Source organism: Dromaius novaehollandiae, chromosome 23 (assembly GCF_036370855.1).
Source record: "Dromaius novaehollandiae isolate bDroNov1 chromosome 23, bDroNov1.hap1, whole genome shotgun sequence".
Lineage (NCBI taxonomy): Eukaryota > Metazoa > Chordata > Aves > Casuariiformes > Dromaiidae > Dromaius > Dromaius novaehollandiae.
This window is the reverse complement of record NC_088120.1, coordinates 9,366,436-9,386,883: the sequence shown is the minus strand read 5'-3', so window position 1 is coordinate 9,386,883 and position 20,448 is coordinate 9,366,436. Positions and strand designations below refer to the sequence as shown.

Here is a 20,448-nt window from a genome sequence, read left to right as displayed (position 1 = left end):
CATTTCCCATAGCTCCCCTCTGCCAGCACGTAATCCTCCTTCCCTTTCCCGATCCCCTTCAAATAATCTTTATTACGTGCTCAGTCCTAGCTGACATTTATGGAAGCAGCAGAGAATATTCTGCAGGGAACAATCCTGCGTCGGCACAATGAGGGAGAGCACAAGATGATCTAATGTGCCTTTTCTATCCCTGCTGCCTATTTTTAAGCTGCTTTGTTTTTGGAATCCCAGCTGCAGATTTGCTTTCATGTGGCCTCTGTCTCTTAGCACATTTGCTTCCTGCAGACAGAGCTTTCATACCTCTGAACCCCCACAAACACCTCCTTTTTCCCTGGATCAGGCTCTCGGTGGGTCTGTCCTAGGCAAATGTTGATTTTGCTTTCCCCTGAAACAGCTTCTTTCTTCCATCGCCTCTGATTCCTCTGGATTGCAGTGCCCACAGTTGGAACCTCAGAAATGCTCTTTAGAGCAGATGACAAGTTTACTGCCACCCCAAAAAATTAAGCCTCTCTGCTTCATGCTGGGCCCTTTAAATAAAGACTTACTAATACCACCTTCTGCTCAAGGATGGCAACTTTGCGAGGAAGGACAGCGTCGTGCTGCAGCGTGCGGGGTCCCGGAGCCCATGCGGTGCCGCAGGCAGCACTCCCAATTAGCTCTCTGGTTCCTCTTCATGTTTTAGCCTGACCGTCTGCAGGTGAAGAGGGTAATTTTTTTATTATTATTTTTGGTGGCTTAATGAACTTTTTAGTTAACTGCATTTGGCCTGGCTGGTCTGGATTATTGCTTCATATCTGGATTATTGCTAACTCTCTTTTGTGTCGGGGCAGGGCTTATGCAGTGGAAAGGCTCCAAACAATCAGACAGACCACTTGACAGGGACACAAACGGAGCTTGCCCAGGAAGGAGGGCTGACTGACACTGAGTGATCCAGTGATCCTGCTGTCGTGAAGGTAGCAAGTTGCACCGAAGTCTCACAGACTCGGAGCGAAAGCTGGGGCTGGCTGTGTTCATAGCTGGTGTCCCAGCCTGTTGGGGTCTGTGCCTCAGTTTCCCTGATGGCCAGTGGAGATAACGAGTTTTGGCTGGTGGCAAGAGCATATGCTCAGGCCACGCTGCCTTTAGCTCTCTCCGTCCGCTGGGAAGACTGGGCCTGTCCTCGGGGGCCTGTGAGAAAGGAGAGATGTTTTTTGCTTTCTTTCTCAGGACGTTGCTAACTTCATGCTTTCTCCACTGGCCTCCGAGCCCAGCTCTGGTGACCGGTGGGAGCTTCCTCCCCAGCTCCCTGAACCCAGAGTCTTTGAGTCCTCTTCCAGCGTAGACCTAAGCACCGTGATCTCTGTGTCTCCTTTCTCTCCCCAGCTCCCATCCCAGGAGCAGGAGAGAACTGAACAGAGAAAGGAGAAGGCTCTGTTGGGGGAGCAGGGGGAGGGGTCAGCTTTCTTACCAGTCTCTTTGGATATAACATCAAAAAGTAGTAGTAAAAGGATTGCAGGATGGCAGTGGAGGGGTAGGACTTTCTTTTGCCTCAGAATGAAATTGGTATTCAGCGTGCCTGTTTGTCTAGACACCCAGCCTTGTAGAGGGATTCGCCAAGCTCCTCCGCTCGACAAAATGACATACGTGTGATTATCATTTCAACCAGGGATGTGCCCGATCGTGCCGATACGAGCCTGCTGAATTACTCACACCTATTAGCACCACCAGCCTCTGCAAGGTGCTGCGTAATCGTGCTCCAGGCTGGGGCTCGGGCTGACTCATGTCGTAGTAATGGGATAAAAGCATCTTGGACCTTCGGTTGTAGAAAGCTCCAGTGGCTGTGCTTAGACTGTTGTCTCCTTTCAACGCTCAGTGAGGCCCGTGTCACTGGAAACCAACTTTCCTAAGGTTGCTGCTTTTCTAACCCTAGTTTGTGTGTGGAGGGAGGAACAGGGAGGTGACCAGGTTTTAGAGCATCTGCTCGTGGCTCAGGAGATGTAGGCTTAACCTGCAGCTCCTGCATCAGGTGAGCAGGAACAGCTCTGGCTATTCCAGCAAGGAATGAATTTCTTTGGAGTATTTTAAAAATGCAGAAAATTGTTTTGATGAGGTGTTGGCCACCAAATCAGTGGTTGCCGGTGGATTCTGCCCCTTTCTGGGCTCAGCTCAGCTCTGTGCCCCGGCTGGCTGGCAGCCCCGCTGGCTGCTGGTCTCGCAGTGGCAGCGTCACGCGTCCCGGGTTGTCCCCACCCGCTGCCGTCCCGTGCCTGTCCTGGCTGGTGGGCTGCGGGTCTGCAGCCCAAGGAGATGGGCTTCCCCCAGAGCCAAAACTCAGAGGGATGGGAGCCCACTTGTTATTTTTGGAGGCGAGTCGGGGTTTGGTTTCCCGGCTCTTGGGAGTGCTAACAGAAAAAACCACACGTTTGAGTGACAGGTTCCCAGCAGTGGGGAAGGGGTAGCAGGGCTTGCAGCATATTCAGAAACCCCTGCAGCCCCAACGAGCCGGGTTCCAGCCCGGCTGCATTTGCCTGCGGCTCACGTTTCGCTTTCCTGGAGCCCTGCCTGCCCCTTTCCGCCCTGTTCGGCGGCTCTCCCGGCCGCAGGACGGAGGCTCTTGGCGCGCGGCGGCTTCTCCAAAGTGCTGCCATCTTGAGCAGCCGCTTGGCACGGTGCCTATTTATCAATTTCCCCCCTGAATCTCCCCTCTTACCTTCTCATCCGTAATGCTAAATTTAGCCTTCCTTCTGCCACAACCTAATTATACAGTTTGCTGCCTTATGTAATCCAGAAGTGCTGCTGGAGAGTGGTTTTAGGTTGTTGCTGCTGTGGGATGTAAATACAAAGCATTATTGCTATCTGTTTCTTTATCTCTGTGTGAAAACTTTTGAATACGGAGTTGATGCATTTTGTATTATAGATATTTAGAAAATATGAGCCAGCATCTCTTCCAGTAGGAATTGGTATTCACTCCTGGCTTTGCTGTTGCCATGCTGATGGATAGGAGCTGCAAATCTGATCCTGGCTTTGGAAGTGAGCATTCGTCGCAGCATCTGGGGCTCAGTAGGGTGCTGGAGCTTTTCTAAATAGCAGAGTTTGGGATCTGGGGTTTCGGCTTGCTTACCGCAGATCCATGATAAAATTGGAAGCTGACTTTGATTTTCTCGGCTGTGTTTTTTTCTGCTCCTCCTTCCCAGCTGTTTCCTGTGGAGTTCCCAGAGCGCCGAAGAACGGTGTCGTCTTTGGCAAGGAGTACACGGTGGGCACCAAGGCCGTGTACCACTGCAACCAGGGCTTCCACCTGCAGCCGGGCGAGGAGCCCACCGCCGAGTGCCTGCCCACAGGGCACTGGAGCAACGGCAACGAGCCCCCGCACTGCACCGGTGAGCGTTTGCCGCCAGCGCAGTCCTGCGGGGAATTCAGGGCATCCCGTCAGTAACGTCTCCCTGCTCTAGGGGAAGCAGCTCTGCTTCCCAGGTGGAATATTCAGGGCACCAGGTTTCAAATCCTGCGTAGCTTGGGTACGATGCCCTCTCATAGTGCCTTGGTTTCCCACCTGTGAAATGGGGATGCTGATACTGGTCCCCTTGTTAAAAAGCCATCTCGCTCGCTGAAATGTCCAAGCACCCTACAGTCAAGTCACCTGTTAACTCCTTTGTGTCTCGTTTCTTTTCCCCGATTCGCCACGTTTGGTTTTTAGCTGTCACCTGTCCCGATATCAACAGCATCGCAGTCGAGCACGGTCGGTGGCGGCTGACCTACGAGATCCAGTACCACTACAACGCCCAGCTCATGCTCATCTGTGACCCCGGGTACTACTACACAGGCCAGCGGGTCATCAGGTGCCAGGCCAGCGGCAAGTGGAGCATTGGCGAACCGATGCCGACCTGCAAAAGTAAGAGCAGCGCATCTCGGGAGCTGGCCGGGGCAGAGCAGCCGCCCTGGCTGTCTGGGGGGACGTGTTTTCTGTTTTCCATTCAGCATGTGCGCGAGCGCTGTTCGTTGCGCGCGAAGGCACCGCAGCCCTGGCTGCTCTCGGCAGCAGCGGAGAGCACGGCTGCAGAGCTGCTCTGGTAGAAGAGAGTTTGGATGAAGGGAGAGGTCATATGTTGATCCGGTTCTTGATTTAATCTAAACAGTTCTGCAAGAGCTCAAGCACATTTGCTCATCTGTTGCTGTCAGGTCCCAGCAGCTTAGCTGTCACCGGTGCCAGCTGCTCTGAAGTTTGCTTTTAAGAAATAAAAAATTCCAATTTAAAACCTAACCTCTTCCAATCTGATGCAAACGCCAAGTTTACGAAGGTAGCAGTGTCACCTGTAAATCCAAAACACTCTTGGCAAAGAAGCAGCTCTCAGTCGCTCTGACATGACTGCTGTGCTTTGGATCTTTTCTTTTGTCAAAGGTGGGGAGGCGTCTCTCAAAGTGCAGACAGAGATAGAAAAATTTCTCCTTCAGAATAGCAGCTTTCCCTTCCCTCCTGGTTCCCTTTGTTTCTAGAGATGCGACTGCTGACTTCGGTGACAGATGTAGTTTTACCCCCGCTAGCTCTGCAGCCAGTTCTGGGAGCGTGAGCCTGACCCCATTTTATTTCTTCAGCACTGTTGCCTCCTAAATTCAAATGACAGAAACTTGGCAATGCACTAGGGTCAGAAAAACCCGGCATGAGTCTTTGATATCTTGCTGAGTTTGAAAGCTCCAAAGCATTTGCAGGTAGATTAAATAAAGAGCTGAACTTTGTGGCTGGGAGCTCCATTTGCGAGGGCTCCTGGGCAAACTGCTGCTACACCCTGCAGCCGGGGGAGCCTGGGTCCCCAGGCTTTTGTCTGGGTGTCTTCTGTGGATCTGCTCTGAAGGCTTGAGCTCTGTCCTCGGAGTCACTGTGTGAGAACAAGCACAGAAGTCTCTGGTGTCACTTTCTTATCTGAAAGCACCCTGTAATTCGGTGCTGTTTTATAGCTTTCCTGTAAGTCAGTCTTCCCCAGTTGTATCAATTAATGCATTAATAATAGAAATATTCCCGTGTATAGAAATTTATTCCTAGCCAAGTCTCTTCTTTAGTACTTCCCTCATGTCCTGAAACATAGATATTAATAGCAGTTATATTTGTCACCTCATGTAATATGACTGAGTAGTTGTTGTTGTCTGCGTAACTGTTAAATAATCTTTCCTACTCATTTCTGACTTGAGTAATAACTTGTGGTGAGGAGTTTCATTGACTACATTTCATTAAAAAATGACTCTCCATGCCTGTTTGCCCTCACTGTACTTTGGGATCTCTTCTAGTTATCTCTTGCGGAGACCTGCCAACTCCACCTAATGGGAACAAGATTGGCACATTGACCAGCTATGGTGCTACAGCCATCTTCTCGTGCAACACCGGCTACACCCTGGTAGGGTCCCGTGTGCGGGAGTGCATGGCGAATGGACTTTGGAGTGGAGCAGAGGTGAAATGTCTGGGTAGGTGTTGGAGCATCCATGATGTGGTGAGGAATTTCAGGAGGGAATAGGAAATTTAGATCCTAATTCAAGAAAGAACCCAGGCAAGGACTCAGTGCTACTGAAGTAGGTGTTTTGAACAGATATGAAGAGGAAGCAGACTGTGATTCCTTACTGTTCAGTAGATGTGAAGCATTTTGAGATCGGAGAGGAAAGCTTTAAGAATGATATGTTGTTTTTATTGCTGCTGTGGTTTTATTTATTACTGCAGAGACTCAAACTCAGATCCCTGCAGACAGTCAGATCGGTTTGTGATGGCTTCAGGAGGAGCAGGCGCAAACCCTCAGTGATGGTTCTTGTCTCCCACCTGCAGCGGGGCACTGCGGTGTGCCCAGTCCCATCGTCAACGGGATGATCAATGGTGAGAACTACAACTACCGGGGCAGCGTGGTTTATCAGTGTAACCCTGGCTTTCGCCTGATCGGGATGTCTGTGAGGATCTGCCAGCAGGACCACCACTGGTCTGGAAAGACGCCTGTCTGTGTGCGTAAGTATGTTGTCAGATTTCTTTAGCCCTCATTACAGTTAGAGGACAAGAGCACATAGAAAGACCACTGTTCTCCTGGGAGTTGAGAGTCTCCTGAGGGGAAAAGTCATGTAAGCAAGGAAGAGCTGGAGCAGGGAGGTGGATGATCAGTCACTCCAGGTTTTCACCCAGCTAAGGAATGAGTGCCCCAGGAGCTGCCTGTTGCCTCAGAAGGGTGGATGGGAAGAAAGCTCAGCTTTATTCATAGCTCCTTTGTCAGAAATATCTGCCGTCCAAACGGACTCTGGCCAGGTGGCAGCCACAGCTGAGACAGCCTTGAGTCACTCCCCTCTCGGTGTGAAGCTGGTCCTTCCCCTTCAGCCTGGCGGGAAGCTGGTGGTTGTCTGGTCCATACCAGGTCATATCTCCATAGCTCAACAGCACTTTCTGGCACTGGTAAATCTGTTCAAAAGCCAGTTGCAAAGACGGAGCTGAGGGAGGGGCAGGAATGCAGTCAGGTTTCCAAAAGTGACGTGAATTGGACATGACCTTGTTAATTCTCCGGGCAGTCCAAAGATGAGGTGGGTTCCAGCTGCCCTGCTGGGAACAAATCTGGACTGGCAAGTTTTGTAGGCAAGCATCCTCGTTATGCGAAGGAGCAACCAGCGGGCGTTTGTGGTCCCGCGCTCGTCTTTGTGCGTCTGTCGCAGCGTGTGCTCAAGGCTCTCAAGAGCACGTCCCCTCTCCCCTGCCAGCACCCCGCAGTTGCCGCTTGCGTTGCACATACGGGCTGCGCGCAGGGCACGAGCATCCCCGCGGCTCGTGCGGGAGAGCGCGGAGGGTGGCAGGGGTGGCACTTTGCTGCTTCCCTCTGCTCTGTAAATTCCGTCTCTCTCTTCGCTGGTGCTTTTTGTGTGCTGGGTTTCTACCGGATGAGCCTGGCAGCGGTTGCGGTTCCTGAGGAGGGTTTGTCCGGGTGTAGGGAGGACAAAGGCAGACACCATCCCCCCAAACCCACCACTGTTGCCACCTTTTTTATGAGGCCCGTGTTTTGGTGCCAGAGGGAGGTCGGTCTCTCCCTTCCTGTGATCGACATCCACAACTCACCTTGCGCAACCTGCTCATTTATCTTTCTGGTAAATAAGCTAATTAAACAAGTCTCTGGAGTCCTAACCAAGGTGTTAATAAGTTTAAACATCTTCTTATCAATAAAGAGGGCAGCTCCTGTATTTCATGATTTGCCAGTTGTTTGCTTCCAGCCTCACCTACATGGGTTATGGCTTTCCATGCTGAGACACAATAGTTTCTTAACTTTGAGGCACAAAATTTCTTAAACACCCATTTTCAGGGGTCACCTGCTTTCCTTCAGGAGGGACAAAACCCATTAGGACAAAGCAGATGAACGTTGCTTGTGCGTGTCTGGCCTGCCGACCCGCTGTCCTGCGCGGGGCTCGGGTGTGCTGCCTTTGGCTGGTGCTGCTTTGTCCAGGCTTCCAGTTCTGGCAACTAACAGCTTTTGTGTGGTGCTTCTGTAAAGGTGAAATTATTACACTTGCTTATCAGGCCTTACACGTAACAAATTTAATACCATTAAAGCAGAGCACTGTTGGGCTCTGAAATTAGATGCCTTGAGGCCTTATTGTTTCTGTAGAAGCTCAAGGCGCTCCATTATCACATTATAATTTCCTGCTGTCCTGATATTTTCTCTTTAAACCTGATACAATTGCTTGCTCTACATAGACTGGTCTTTTTGATCCATGCCAGCTAGAGAGAGCCTTTTTTTTTCTGGGAAAGAATCCATCTCCTGTTTCAAAATGTGTAGAATATTCAGGAGTGTCATATTTGGGAGTACCTCAGAGAATCTGATGTTGTTTCCTATGGCACTAAAAGGCTATCTTGCTTCGTATTTTTAGACCTGTACCTGTCACCACCTTGCATCAGAAATAAATTCCTTTCCCAACGGTATAGTCCAGCCCTGGCAGTCAAATGTGTTATGGATCTTCTGTGGGAATTTCATCTTCCCCTTCAGCTTCCAGCTTTGCAGCTGTACCGCTAAACTGCCGGACTTTTACTGCTGGACCATTACCCCATTTCAGCGTGACAGTAATCAATATCGCCTTGTCCTCAGCTGTCAGAAGTTGTCACATTCCTTAAGTAGCCAGAAGCTCCTTAGGGAATATCCGGATGTTTCTTTTGCACAGGGGAACATGCTGTTCTCTAAAGCAAAGTTTCCGGACTTTACTCATAGCAGAAGTCTCGCAAGGGCTTTATCCGCCCTTCCAGCCTCACCTCTGCTAAGGTGCCAAGAGGGGACCCAGGCCAACAGGCTTTTGATCCCAGGGCTCCCTGTGCTTCCCACTGCTTCGCCCCTGCAGCTTCCCCGCCTGCAGCCGCCCCGGGGAATTGGCAGAGCGGCTCAAACCCGGCCCGTTAGCCCATTACCTCTGCTCTGGCATGGGCTACCGTCAGCCACAGGAAAAAGAACTATACAAAAATCCTCATTACAGAATGTTAAGAATAAAGGTTTTCCCCCTGAAGTTTTTCATCCTTAAAGCAGGAAGGTTTAAGCATCTTAGCCCATATATTAGAAACCTGATCTTTCTCATATTTTTTTCCCTTTTAACTTTCTCTCCAGGTGTAGCTTTATACTGCAGCTAGCGTACATCTGACCTAAACCAGGGAGGGGCAGAAAAACATCAGGGTTCATGGCTTTGTGTGCGATGCCCAGGGTAATGCAAGGCAATAGATTAATAGCAATAGCTGGGGTTTTTGAAGAGGTGCTCTGGGGATTTACAGTGCAAGTCAGTAGGATGCTGGCACTCAGTTGCTTAGAAAATGGTTCAGAGAACTTCCGATGCTTGTAAACTGAATGCAGGTACCATGTTCTCAGCTTGGTTCAGTATTTCAACAGATCTGGTCACAGATCTTTGAAGTCAATGTGGGTCTCGGTTGTTGTGGATTTCTTGATGGTCTCCTTCTTTGAGAACTTTTTCCAGCTTGGAGAACCCACTTTCTTCCAGGCAAAGAGGTAACATCTCCCATTTCTGATTGTAGCCATCACTTGCGGCCACCCCGGCAATCCTGCCAATGGCTTGACCCAAGGCAGTCAGTTCAATCTGAACGACGTGGCCAAGTTTGTGTGCAACACGGGGTACCGCCTGGAAGGAGCCTCCCAGTCCCAGTGCTTGGCCAACGGACAGTGGAGCAGTTCGCTGCCCGCCTGCCGCGGTGAGTTGTCTGCCTCGACCCCCTGCCACTGCCGCAGCCCGGAAATCCCGGGCGCCTTGGGCTGAGGGGGCCTGAGGAGCAGAAACCCCTCGGCTGTGTCGCTCGCTAGGGCTGACGTGCAGGAAAGCATCCTGATGCATCGTGCTCAGGATGATTTAGCCGGCTCACATGCGGCGCAGTGAGCCAGCCCCTCCGTGGGTGCGAGGTGGGTTCGGTGTCCCATGGCAAGCTGACTCCAGAGTATTTGCTGAATGTCACGTGCGGGGATTTGGCCCTGGAAAGTGCTTGCAGATCACTGCGTGTGATTTCCCCGTTCCATCAGCGGGAGCTGATTATGGCCAGGGAGGGAGAGGAGGGGAATACAAGTGTCAAGGGGAGCACGGAGCAGGCCTGATGCTGGGTTTTGCTGCTGAACAACTAGGGAAACACTGCACCATTTAATCTAGACAAATTGGACTTTGTTTATCTCTGTGCCTTCCTCATCAGTTAGTCTGGGTTCCTGAAAAGCAGCCTGACACTCATAAATTTACATAAAACCAATCTTGCAGTTCATCAGGAACATACAAGTGATGTTTGAACTCTGAGGGCCTATTTAAATCTCAAGTAATAAATCTGTTATCCCCTTGTCATCCTGCCCCACTCACTGCAGGAGGCAGATGGTTTCCCCCAAAGCTTTTAGAAAGCCCTGCCCAGCCCTGCATCCTCCAAGACATTGAATTATTTGTTGTAGGTGGGGAGGACAAAAGAAAACATCAGGCCAGACCCTTAGCAGGGGTCAGTCTGGTAACCCCAGACCAGTTTACTCACAGCAAACATCGTGGTCCTAACTGCAGAGCCCATCCTCCTCCTAGGCTGCCCTGCTTCCGTTGGTGTTGGTGCTCAAGTTCACTTATCAGGTTCCCTCCCGTCCTGCACTCCCTTCCTCTGTATTCCCGTGATCCAGTATCTCTGTCGATACTGTTGCTGTGTCTGTCGGGAAATCAGCTCTCCTCAACTTGCTAACGTAAGGCCCAATCCTGCTCCGGGCCAGAGAGCAAGGCTCTGCTGCCGAGCCTCGCATGGTAGAATGAGAGCCTGCAGGATTGCCTCTGCTCTCTTTTTTCTTTTAATATATTTTTTTCTATTTCTGCCTTAAGGAACCTTTAAAAAAAAGATTAAAAAAGCAAACTGTGGAACATGTGACTTGCAGTTTTTTCCCCTTTTCCTGCTCATTTTTTACAGAATCCTTTGTTCTTTGTTACACCCTTTGTTTTGTATTCTTTTGTCGTTTGTTTGCAGTTGTAAACTGTACTGACCCTGGGCACCTGGAAAACAGCATCCGGCAAGTGCAGCCAAGTGGTCCTCACAGATTCAGCTTTGGAACAACTGTCTCATATCAGTGCAGCCACGGATATTACTTACTGGGTACCCATGTCCTTACCTGTCAGGGGGATGGCACTTGGGACCGTGCCCTCCCACAGTGTCTTTGTAAGTTCTTTAGAATAATACCCGCTTGGTCAGGGTGTTATTAAAAAGCCCTACTCCACTAATCCACCACGGGTTTTCATCCCATGTAGTTCTGTCGTTTGTTTAGCTGAACGATCGTGTTTAAGCTCTGGATCCCAAGCCCTTGGTAGTCAACGGGAATCTTTCTCTCTGCTTCGCTGGCCTCTGGATCCTGCCCACAGAGGGAAAATATGTGGTCTGAGGAGAGAAGTCATGTTAGACAGGGATCGTTTTGCTCTCCAGGGAAGAGCAGCCACCTCGGAGTGGCCCTGGTTCCCTTCGGCTCCAGAGGAAAGCACTGCTCCTGCAGCCCCGGCCTTGCTTTGTGTTTTTCCCCTTTCTTAAAGTATCCTGGTGCTTCCTGCCACTGGGGTTTGCAGAGATGTGTAATTAAGCGCTCGGCAGAGAGCGCTGGGAGGTCTGGGCAGCGGCGTGGCTGGTTTGGAGGTGATGCTCCCCGCTGCTGGGAACTGCCCCAAACGACTGTCCTTGTTCGTAGACTCGGTGCCGTGCTGTGGCTTACACGTGTATACCCACGCTGCCCAAATATAGAAGCTCTTTTTTTCCCTTTCAGCCTGGCACGGCATAGCTGTACCGCTGCGCGTTACGTGCCTGTTCTTGCTTCTGGGTGCAGATGTGCACTTCTGCCCACGTGCAGGATCTGTGCTCCCAGCCCATCAAACTCAAAGACTGAGCTTTAGAAATGCAGAAATAGAGTCCTGGCAGATGCATATTTTACTAAACAGCTATCAGGTTTCCAGTAGCACAGCTGAGATACAGGAGCAGTTAGAATCTTGCGTTTGCAGTAGAAAGGCACATTTCCAGTAACATCCAAGTTAAAGGCCTAAAGTAGTTTACATTTTATGGGGTTACATCTTCCTATTTATTAAGCCAGAGATTGAAATGCTGTAGAAAACCTATGCCTAGAAAGGCACAAAATATTCCTGCTGGTCATATGTAGAGTGGCAGTGCCTCATCCAGGAGGTGTTTCTCCAAGCTTTCTATGAAAGAGGCTCAGCTCTTCATGGACATTAGCAGCCAGTGGACTTGGCGCTAGAGAGCAGGGCAGAGGCGACATCCACAAGTCCAGGTTTTATCAAAACATTTTGGTAGTTGCAACAGATATCCTCTCGGAGGAACAGAAGGTGTTTAGCAGGGTTTAGTGTTGAGAGTGAGCACAAAGGAAACGCAGCAGCTGGGACTGAGACTTGTCTACCGGGTTTTGTGCTTGCATTTCCTTCTTGGAGACTGAAGTGAGCGAGATCTCTTGCTACCTGGCCTAACAAATCTCCTAAGCAGTCAGAAATGCAGATCCCTAAGTTCAGATCAGCTGAGCTGTTCCAAAGCCATGATTGTTTCTTTTTTTGCTTTTGTTATCCTTCCACACCTAGTCATCAACAGCAGGTTTTGGCACATTTTCCTTTCCTTTTGTTAGCAGCATGTTCACAGCACCCTGCCCAGGCCATGGGGACCCGACAAGTGATAACCAAGTGATAACTGCGTATTAAAGCAGCCCCAGGGACTCCAAGGGAGTAGCTGCCTTTTAAAACCTAGGAGCCTATTATCTGGGGCTCTTTCAGCTATTCAGCTAAATAAATGTGATCTCCTTCCTTAAAATGTTGAACATCTGTTGACTTGGAGGATTTGTGGGCATTCTCAAAACTTTGGAAAATCAGGTCAGTTTTACAACTGTTTATCTGGATTCATGGGCAGCTTACTATTTCAAAAAATGTAAGAGCATTTCACATGTCTCTGTTCTCTGTATGCTGAACCTAGGATGTGCCTAGTGCTTTCCAAAACCCATGTCCCTTTAAAGTGTTTGTAGCTGAGTACTTCAAATCATAAGGCACTTTCTAAAATGTAAGCCAGGAAGCTTAATGCTAGACAGTCTTGGTTTGAAAATGTTGTCTAATGAGTGTTTTTGAGGATGGAGTAAAAAAGAATTGATATCCTTGAGGGTGGAGGGGGTGATTCAAATAAATAAAGTGCATGGGAGCAGAACCTAGCACATCAGAAGAAATAGTCTTCACACGGTGCACATAAATCCTTTAAAAACCTCTGCTGGCACAGGTTTTAAGCTTAGCTGTGTCTGCTGGAGTATCAGTTATTAAATTGTTAGTTACAGCATGAGTTTAAGTAGTAGCTATCAAACCCATTTCTTTTGAAAGCATCCTTGGTTTTAGTCACAGCTCTGTACCAGCGTATTTCAACGCCCACATGCCCAAACATACGCGTTGCTCTCCTTTTTATTGAAACATACTTCATGCATGCCACCTAATGTCAGGATTCGTATTTTTAGAGTCTAGCAGAGGGAGAAAACATATCCATTACGGGCACTTTCCTCCAAAACTGCATGGTACGTGGTCTTCGCACTGCGAATCCTCATCCAAACCCCATAGTCCCCAGAGCTGTCAGCCTATTTGTCAACAGCCTCGCTGTCTCTGCTCTGACTGCTAAGCTAAAATAAACCAATTAATTATTGTTAGCCATGTGTTTTTAGTAGCGATGGTAGGGTGAGCAGTGCTCCCAAACTGCCGGATGAGTTTCCTAGCTGGGAGGTGTCATCGATTACAGGGTGAGTTTTGCAAGGCCCCCTGTCCGTGTCGGGGCTACATGTTCATGCAGAAACCCAGCCTAAACCCATGGCAGTTCCTACGGGACCAGCTCGTGTCCCGGGGGAGGAGAGTGAGGCGAGGGGTGCTGAGCCGCACCGAGCCCGGGGATGGTCCCGCGATGCCGGGGCGCGCTCCGGTTAGCGACCTCCAGCGCGCGGTGCTTTGCTGCCGTACCCGCTGTGTCGCCTATCGCGCCCGAAGCCCTGGCTCTTGTCTCTTCGCAGTGGTGTCCTGCGGCCACCCCGGCTCGCCGCCCCACGCCCAGATCTCGGGTGACAAGTACACCGTGGGCTCCGTGGTCCGGTACAGCTGCCTCGGGAAGCGGACGCTGATCGGCAACTCTACCCGCATGTGCCAGCTTGACGGGCGCTGGAGCGGCTCCCTCCCGCACTGCTCGGGTGAGCTGGGCCTGGGCGACGGGGGGAAGGAGTGTGGTGCTGGTCAGGTCCTCTGCTACCGCTTTTTATCCTGCAAGGCGGCAGCCTGATGGGCTTCAGCTGAGCTGGAGAAACGTACAGGCTACAGAGGGTGAGTTGGGATCATAGAAGGCTCCGAAAATTGCAGCATCTCAGCTGTCAAGTCTCCTGCACCTTGGATGATAAGCACTGTCAGAGGGTAAACCGCTTGGCTTGCAAGAGGAGGAGTAAATTACTGCAGCAAATGCTTGTGGCAGGAGGGATGCTGCAGCCTCCTGGTTCACAGTTCTCTCCTTGCAGAGACTGTTCAGGCAGAAGTTGTCTTAAGCTGAAGCAGGAACTTGCGTCCCAGCTGCAGCATCTGACCCTCTTTCAAATGCGATCCAGTAAAAGGAGCACATGTGGCCCCTTCCCAGGGCCTGACATCTGCTGTTACAGCACCACTGCCATCCCAGACCTGCACGAGGCAGGTGGAAGCTGGTAAAACAGGCTTCCACATCATCAGCATCTCCACTGAGAGCAGTTTGGCAAAAGAAGTCCTCACTTGCTAAAGTAAGAGAAGATCTTACACCAAAAGTGTCCTGATCAGCAAAAATGTCTCTGATGAGATGGACTTGGGTTGGGGGCACGGGGATACAATGCGGTGTGCTCGCCAGGCCTTCCTGAAGTCAGGGTGCTGGGATCTCGGTTGATGGCCTGCAGTGGAAGCAAAGATGCTGAATAACTGGCAGGATTTTATGCAAAGCCCTCCCCATGCCATCCTGTCACTTGTTCCTTGGAGAGCACAGATGCAGATGAAATAAGGAAGTAGCTGGAGCAAAGCAGTTGGGACAAGTGTTAATTTTTAATTATACCAGTTAGATTTAGCAGCTGCACTTGACCAAGTTTAACCTCTGCTTTAAAAGGGAAAAAGAAATCAGGTGGAGTCATCCTCACGTTTGGAAGCTGTATCTGGAGAGCAGAGTTCTTGATCTGTAGTTGCTTGGAAAGGTTTTCTGCTGTAATTCATGCCCTTTCGCTGTGTGGTTTTCACTGTCTCTCATGCCCTCTTTTTGGGTGGATTTTTGGAAACGTTCAGCGTTAGTCTGACAAGTTCCAACTGACATGTATTATGTGGGATTTTTCTGATTGACTTCCTGGGGGCAGCTTTAGACCAGTGCTGGTTGCATTTGACAGTCCCCCTCGGATTTGGGGCTGGGTGAGTGCCCAGAGCCTCAGAGCCGTGATTTCCAGCCAAGGGTTGGGGAAGGGCTCCTGTTTTACACCAAACTCAGGTGGTGCAGTGAAGAATGAAGCCTTTAGTCATGTTCCTCTGCTTTATCTGTAGCAAGAACACAAAAATTTAGCCAAGAGCCTGATTCCCCATTGCCTCCTCTAGCACATGCCCTCGCTGGGGCCAGGAGTGGGAAGCAGCAAAGGCCCACGTCGTCTGCTCTGGCTCTTGCACGGGGAAGTTCCTCAAGGCCCTTTTTGGCAGTCCAGAGTGGAGGTTGGGGTGGAACACAGCTGAGATCATCTCCAGCCAAAGGTTTTCTGTTACATGCGAAAGATCCCTATGGCGTGACAGCGGCTTTAGCAAGATAAAACAAAAGACTTTGGAATAAGTTATCATGTGAAAGAAAAAGCTGAGCCTGGAGCATTCTCCCGCTCTTTAAAAACAGGTCTTTTCCCTAGATAATGAATACGTTCATTATATTTTATATTACACATAACACTGCAAAGGCTGTTCTTGCAGCAAAGCACAGAAGGCCCAGAAGCTGGGGGCTTCATTGCTAGCTGCAGGAGTGAAATAGTCTTTCCTGGCTTGGGGGTGGATGTGTTCACACAGATCATTAGCAGAAAATGCCAAGAACAAGCGTACGCTGTGTGAGCCTGAGTCAGGCTGTACCGAAGTGGGCATTTCTCCAACCTGCTCCAGGAAACCCCTGCGAGGCATCCTTTACAGCTGCTCTGTTCCTTGCGTCCCCCAAACTTACAGCCAGCAGCTTGGGGTGCTCACAACTTGTACAAGCGCATGTTTCTCAGCTGGATTCCTATTGCTTCTGTGCTCTAAAGCCAGCAGTTTCTTGCTCTGTGAAAACAAGAGGGCTTGCCGAGGTGGTTTGGAGGATGTTGTAATTTCTGCTTGGAGGGAAACCATTATGTGACTGATGCTGGCAACCAAACTGCTCACTGCCAGAGCAGCTGCCACAGAAGGCTGGTAAGGTCTCCATCTTGAGATTCAGAAGTTATGGCCATATTTTGCGGTTGGTTTACAAACAGTACGTTTCCACAGTCAGGAGGTGTTTCATGTGGAATTTCCCCTCTGCTGAAAGCCAGATAGCGAGTTACGTTGGTAGCTGGTCACGCGATCCATGTCTCTGTGCAGGTCCTCTGTGTGTGCAGTTCGGAGGGAAGACTGGCCGAGCCCCAGGTCACTCACTGTGGTGGTATTCTGCTCTCTTCTTAACAGGAGGCAGCCAAGGCGTGTGTGGGGACCCGGGCATCCCTTCTCACGGCATTGGGCTGGGAGATGAGTTTGATGTAGACGGCATGGTCCGGTTCAGCTGTGAGCCGGGTTACACGCTCCGAGGTTCATCCGAGAGGACCTGCCAAGCCAACGGCTCCTGGAGCGGCACGCAACCAGAATGCGAAGGTACTTTTCCAGCCCTGCATCCTTTCCTGAGTCCTGCCAAGGCTGCCATGGATATCCCCAGAGGACCAGGGCAGGGAGGGCTCGCAGCCAGCCCGTCCCCTCTGCTTTGGTTGCCAGGGCCAGTCCGGTGCTGTTAGAGGTACACACTTGTTCCAGCATTTCCAGTATTTCCAAACATCTGCAGGTCGCATTTCACAGGAGGGTTTTTCAGAGCTAAGGGATGAGCCTCACCTTCTTCTGTGCCCAGTTCTGCCCTGCCACACAAGGTGCACCTGGGTGGTGTAAAGGGTGTCGAGTCATTCGGGTTCATGCCAATACCTGGATGGAGCCATAGAGTGGGAAGAGCCACTGGCCCTCACTTTCATTTGTCCCCAGAGTGTTGTCCCTCGTAGGCTCACTGCAGGAGTCGTGGAGGGGGATATCTCTTGGCTTGCACCTGTCCAGCTAGATGATGAGAAATGGCCCCTTTTGGCTTCAGAGTGCTAGGTCCACCACCACTGCCTAATTAATTGTTGCTTTGTAGAGGTAGTGCAGCAGAATGAGAAATTTCAGCAGCCTCAAACCTCTGTTAAAGCTGGAACTGGCACACACAAGTCATTTACATTGAGTAGAAATGCAAAATGCAAATTAAAATCCAATAAGCATATCTTTATATAAAGAACCAACAAAAAAAACCCCAAAGACCCTTATTTTTCTGTTTGAATGAATTAAGCAAGACCCTATAATCCAACCTAATAAACCCCCCACCAGATTTTCTGAGCTATACTGCTTACCGCTAGTGCTTTATAAAAGTGTTTAAAAATCAATTGTGGAAGGAACAAAAGCCCGAAACGAGGCAGGAAACCAAATGCAAGGAGACCTGGGCAAGTGCTTTTCTCCAGCTGATTTGAAAGCCAAAAGCTCAGAGAGAGTTTGTAAATGAATTGGAAATTTATTCCAAATTGATGGAGCTCTTGATTGAAAAGACACTGAATCATGTTATTAATACACTCAAGTCTTAGTTTTTTTCATTCTCTGTTTTTCTTTTGGTAGAAAGGCTCTGTTCATTAATCTCAGGATAAATAACCCATCAGATTCCAGAGGTACCAAAATACAGATCCCCGGCAGATTTTTTTTTCTTCGTACTTTATGAATAATAATAACATTAAGCCTATAATGTAGTCGTTTAATGTTAAGTGCTGACTGGCCAATACAGGGAAGTAATTTGCAGTGATGAGCAGTGTGCTGCGTCTCCGTCATTTGTATTCATAGCAAGTCGCAAACACTACAAGGCGTTCTTGTGCCTCGCTTTGAGAGCAGTCATATCCCACTTTCTGGAACAGGTATTTATAGCAGGAGGAGGGGAGGGATTAATTCAGGCAGCGAATTCAGGGCAAATGAAAGTGAGGGCTGATTGCCCAGGCAGGTGCCGCGCGGCTCCCGCGTGCCAGCCGAGCCGGGCAGCCGGCGTGGCGCAGCCCTGCACTGCGGCGGCCGCAGCCGCTCCGGGCTCCCGCGCTGGGGGCTGCAGCCGCGCTGGGCCCCTGCCCGTGCCCTGCTTGTCCTCCCTGTCCCGCAGCCCCCGCGTGCTCCTCAACGCAGACCTGCACCACCTGCGAGCTGCCTGTGAGGCTCGCTGCGAGCCGGGCAGCCTGTCTCCGTACCGCTCTCCCTCCAGCCTGGGTGTAACTCGCGGATCGTCTGCTGGGAAGATTAGCTCGGGGATGGGGACAGGCGAAGGACGCTGTATTCGCATGCCGCCTCGAGCACAGGCAGACACGCGCTTGTGCTCTGTGATAGCAATTATCAGCCCCCAGATTCTCCCTCCCGCGGCTGGGGCTGAGGACGCGGCAACAGGCCGCGCAAGTGCCCTGAGTCCGCTCCAGTGCCAGCAAGGCTGGCTGCTCTGTGTGGCAATGTGGCACGGTTCAGCCTTAAAACAACCCCCCATCACTGCGCTGTGGAGGCATTCGCTGTGCAGGGCTAGGGGGATTTTAAAGCCTGTAGTAAGTAACAGCGCTTGGCCCTTGCTCTGCCGTGGATGATGCTGCTTTTGTACTTCTCACTGCAAAATGTGCAGGGAAGCAAAGGAAAGTTAAACACAGTTTTCTTTGGGGGTTTCATTCATTTTACATCTCCCACTGAAGACAAGAGAAATTATTTACCCAGTTACTGCTCACTTGCTTGATTGGATTCTAATATTTAAATTACTACTTTTGAAGTTTAAACCTTTCATCCTTAGTTTGCAGCCTATTTATATCTAGACCATACAGGCTGCAGCTGATGTTCACTGTGATTAAACCATTTCCATGAGCCTCCTGATGTTCACAGAAGCGGTATTTTGGGGTCATCCGTGTGCGTTTGGCCACATGCATAGGCGGAGGAGGTCGGACAGGAGAGAATAGCTGATGTATGAACAGGGCAGTGAAACAGTAATTTAGAGCTTTTTCTGAGTTGATAGAATCTGATTTTTATCCCAGCATCTCTTGGAAATGACACCTTGTATCACAGAGACGTTGACTGCATGAGAAATCTGTAACTAGAGAGCACCTCGAAGGATTTTCGTGCCATGCAGAGTTTCTGTGCGCGCAGTCCGGAATGGTTATTAGTTTCCTCCCGTCAAACAGATATGCCTCCAACAGGCTCGCGTGTTCGCAGGCTGTCAGCACACCACGCAGCCAGCATGAGGAAGACTTCTCTCCCTGCATTGGTGGCCTGTGCACATTGCTTTCCTACTGCGACTTAAAGTTGCAGGCAGTGCCGTGTTGTGCGTGTGTGCTGGGGAGGATAACAGCCCCGGAGCAAGGGCGGGACACCGGTGTGTGCACAAAGTGATGCTCTTGCAGGGACGGTAGCACGGTGCTGGGCAGGGGCGGGAGCAAGGAATTTCCTTGTCATGGGAGCACGCAGTATCAGCCTTTCCTTGATTCATGTGATTTTCCTTCATGTCCTGTAATTTCAGAGTAAACGAGGGCTGGGTGCAATTATTGCAGGTGCTTATTTTTTCGTGACAGGGCTTCACACACCACCGTTCAGTCTGATGCCCTTTTATTGCTGCGGTGCTGAGGCAGCAGAGACATAAAACTTGGGCACTGACAAACCTGTAATTGCATTCCCCCAGCGCTCTCCCTCCTCCAGAAGCGTAGCTGGATGGAGCTGGGCAGCGAGCAGTGCCGTTGCGGCAGGGAGCAGGCTCCCTTGCTGCTCTCCTTCCTCTGAAGTCTGCAAAGTTGTAGGCTTCCCGCACGGACAAGAGGCGGAGCTGGCGCACGCAGGTCCAGGGACGCCAGGCTTGGCACCTCCTGCTTTATAAACACATAGGAACAGATCTGAAATTGAGAGCTGGAGTAAGGTCTGCATTGCTAGCTCAGATGGCCCTGTCTGGACCCGAGCATCTGCAGGATCAACTCAGGTGTCTTGCGGCCCTGCCAGCTTCCCTGTTAATGCCTAAGTTACTGCTCAGGTTGCTGCAACTTCCCAGCTGCAAGTCTGCAAGTGAATCTGCAGCAGGTGGACGTAAAACTGGTTCTCCCTTCAGCCAGGACCTTTGACATAGCAAATTTTCCACTAAAATAGCCTGTCCTGTCTGATTTGATGGAGTGGGTTTGCAGCTAAGCTTACTTCTGATGAGAATAGTCAACTGTTGGACAAAAACCTTATTTTCAGTTAACTTTGCCATTTTGCTTTCTAGTTATCTCCTGTGGAAACCCAGGAACCCCCAGCAATGCGAGAGTCATATTTAACGACGGCTTGGTTTTCTCCAGTTCCATCATCTATCAGTGCCGGGAAGGCTACTACTCCACGGGGGTGCTGAGCAGGCACTGCACTGTGAACGGGACGTGGACCGGGAGCACTCCGGAGTGCACAGGTGAGCACGGGGACGCTCCTGCGAGCTGCGACGGACGGTGCTGCTGGCCCGGGGGGCGGCTCGTCAGTGCGTGGCTGGCGGCTCGGTGGGGCTGTGAACACGCCAGCGTGCAACGCTGAGAAACTCGGCTAAACTGTCTCGTGTCAGCGGAAAGCGCGCAGCTTGCAGTCTCTGCGAGTACCTAATGGAAAAGTCTTGCTCTGGGTTTGTTTTTTTTCCAGTCGAGTCAAGAACGCTCTCTGCTCGGTTCCATGGGTAATGTCAGCCGTCCTGGAGGTGCTCTC

General features: G+C 50.5%; 1 protein-coding gene across 4 annotated transcripts in view; it reads left to right on the top strand.

Moving 5' to 3' along the window:
• Positions 1-20,448, top strand: part of CSMD2 (CUB and Sushi multiple domains 2) — a 326,291-nt gene that overhangs the window by 286,557 nt on the left and 19,286 nt on the right. For all 4 annotated transcript variants that reach the window (XM_064525206.1, XM_026104637.2, XM_064525207.1 and 1 more), the window contains 9 exons: positions 3,174-3,359; positions 3,677-3,871; positions 5,260-5,433; positions 5,786-5,959; positions 8,993-9,166; positions 10,445-10,633; positions 13,491-13,664; positions 16,135-16,317; positions 19,988-20,164. In XM_064525206.1, coding sequence (XP_064381276.1) covers positions 3,174-3,359; positions 3,677-3,871; positions 5,260-5,433; positions 5,786-5,959; positions 8,993-9,166; positions 10,445-10,633; positions 13,491-13,664; positions 16,135-16,317; positions 19,988-20,164 — 1,626 coding nt within the window. The remainder of the gene's footprint in view (positions 1-3,173; positions 3,360-3,676; positions 3,872-5,259; positions 5,434-5,785; positions 5,960-8,992; positions 9,167-10,444; positions 10,634-13,490; positions 13,665-16,134; positions 16,318-19,987; positions 20,165-20,448) is intronic.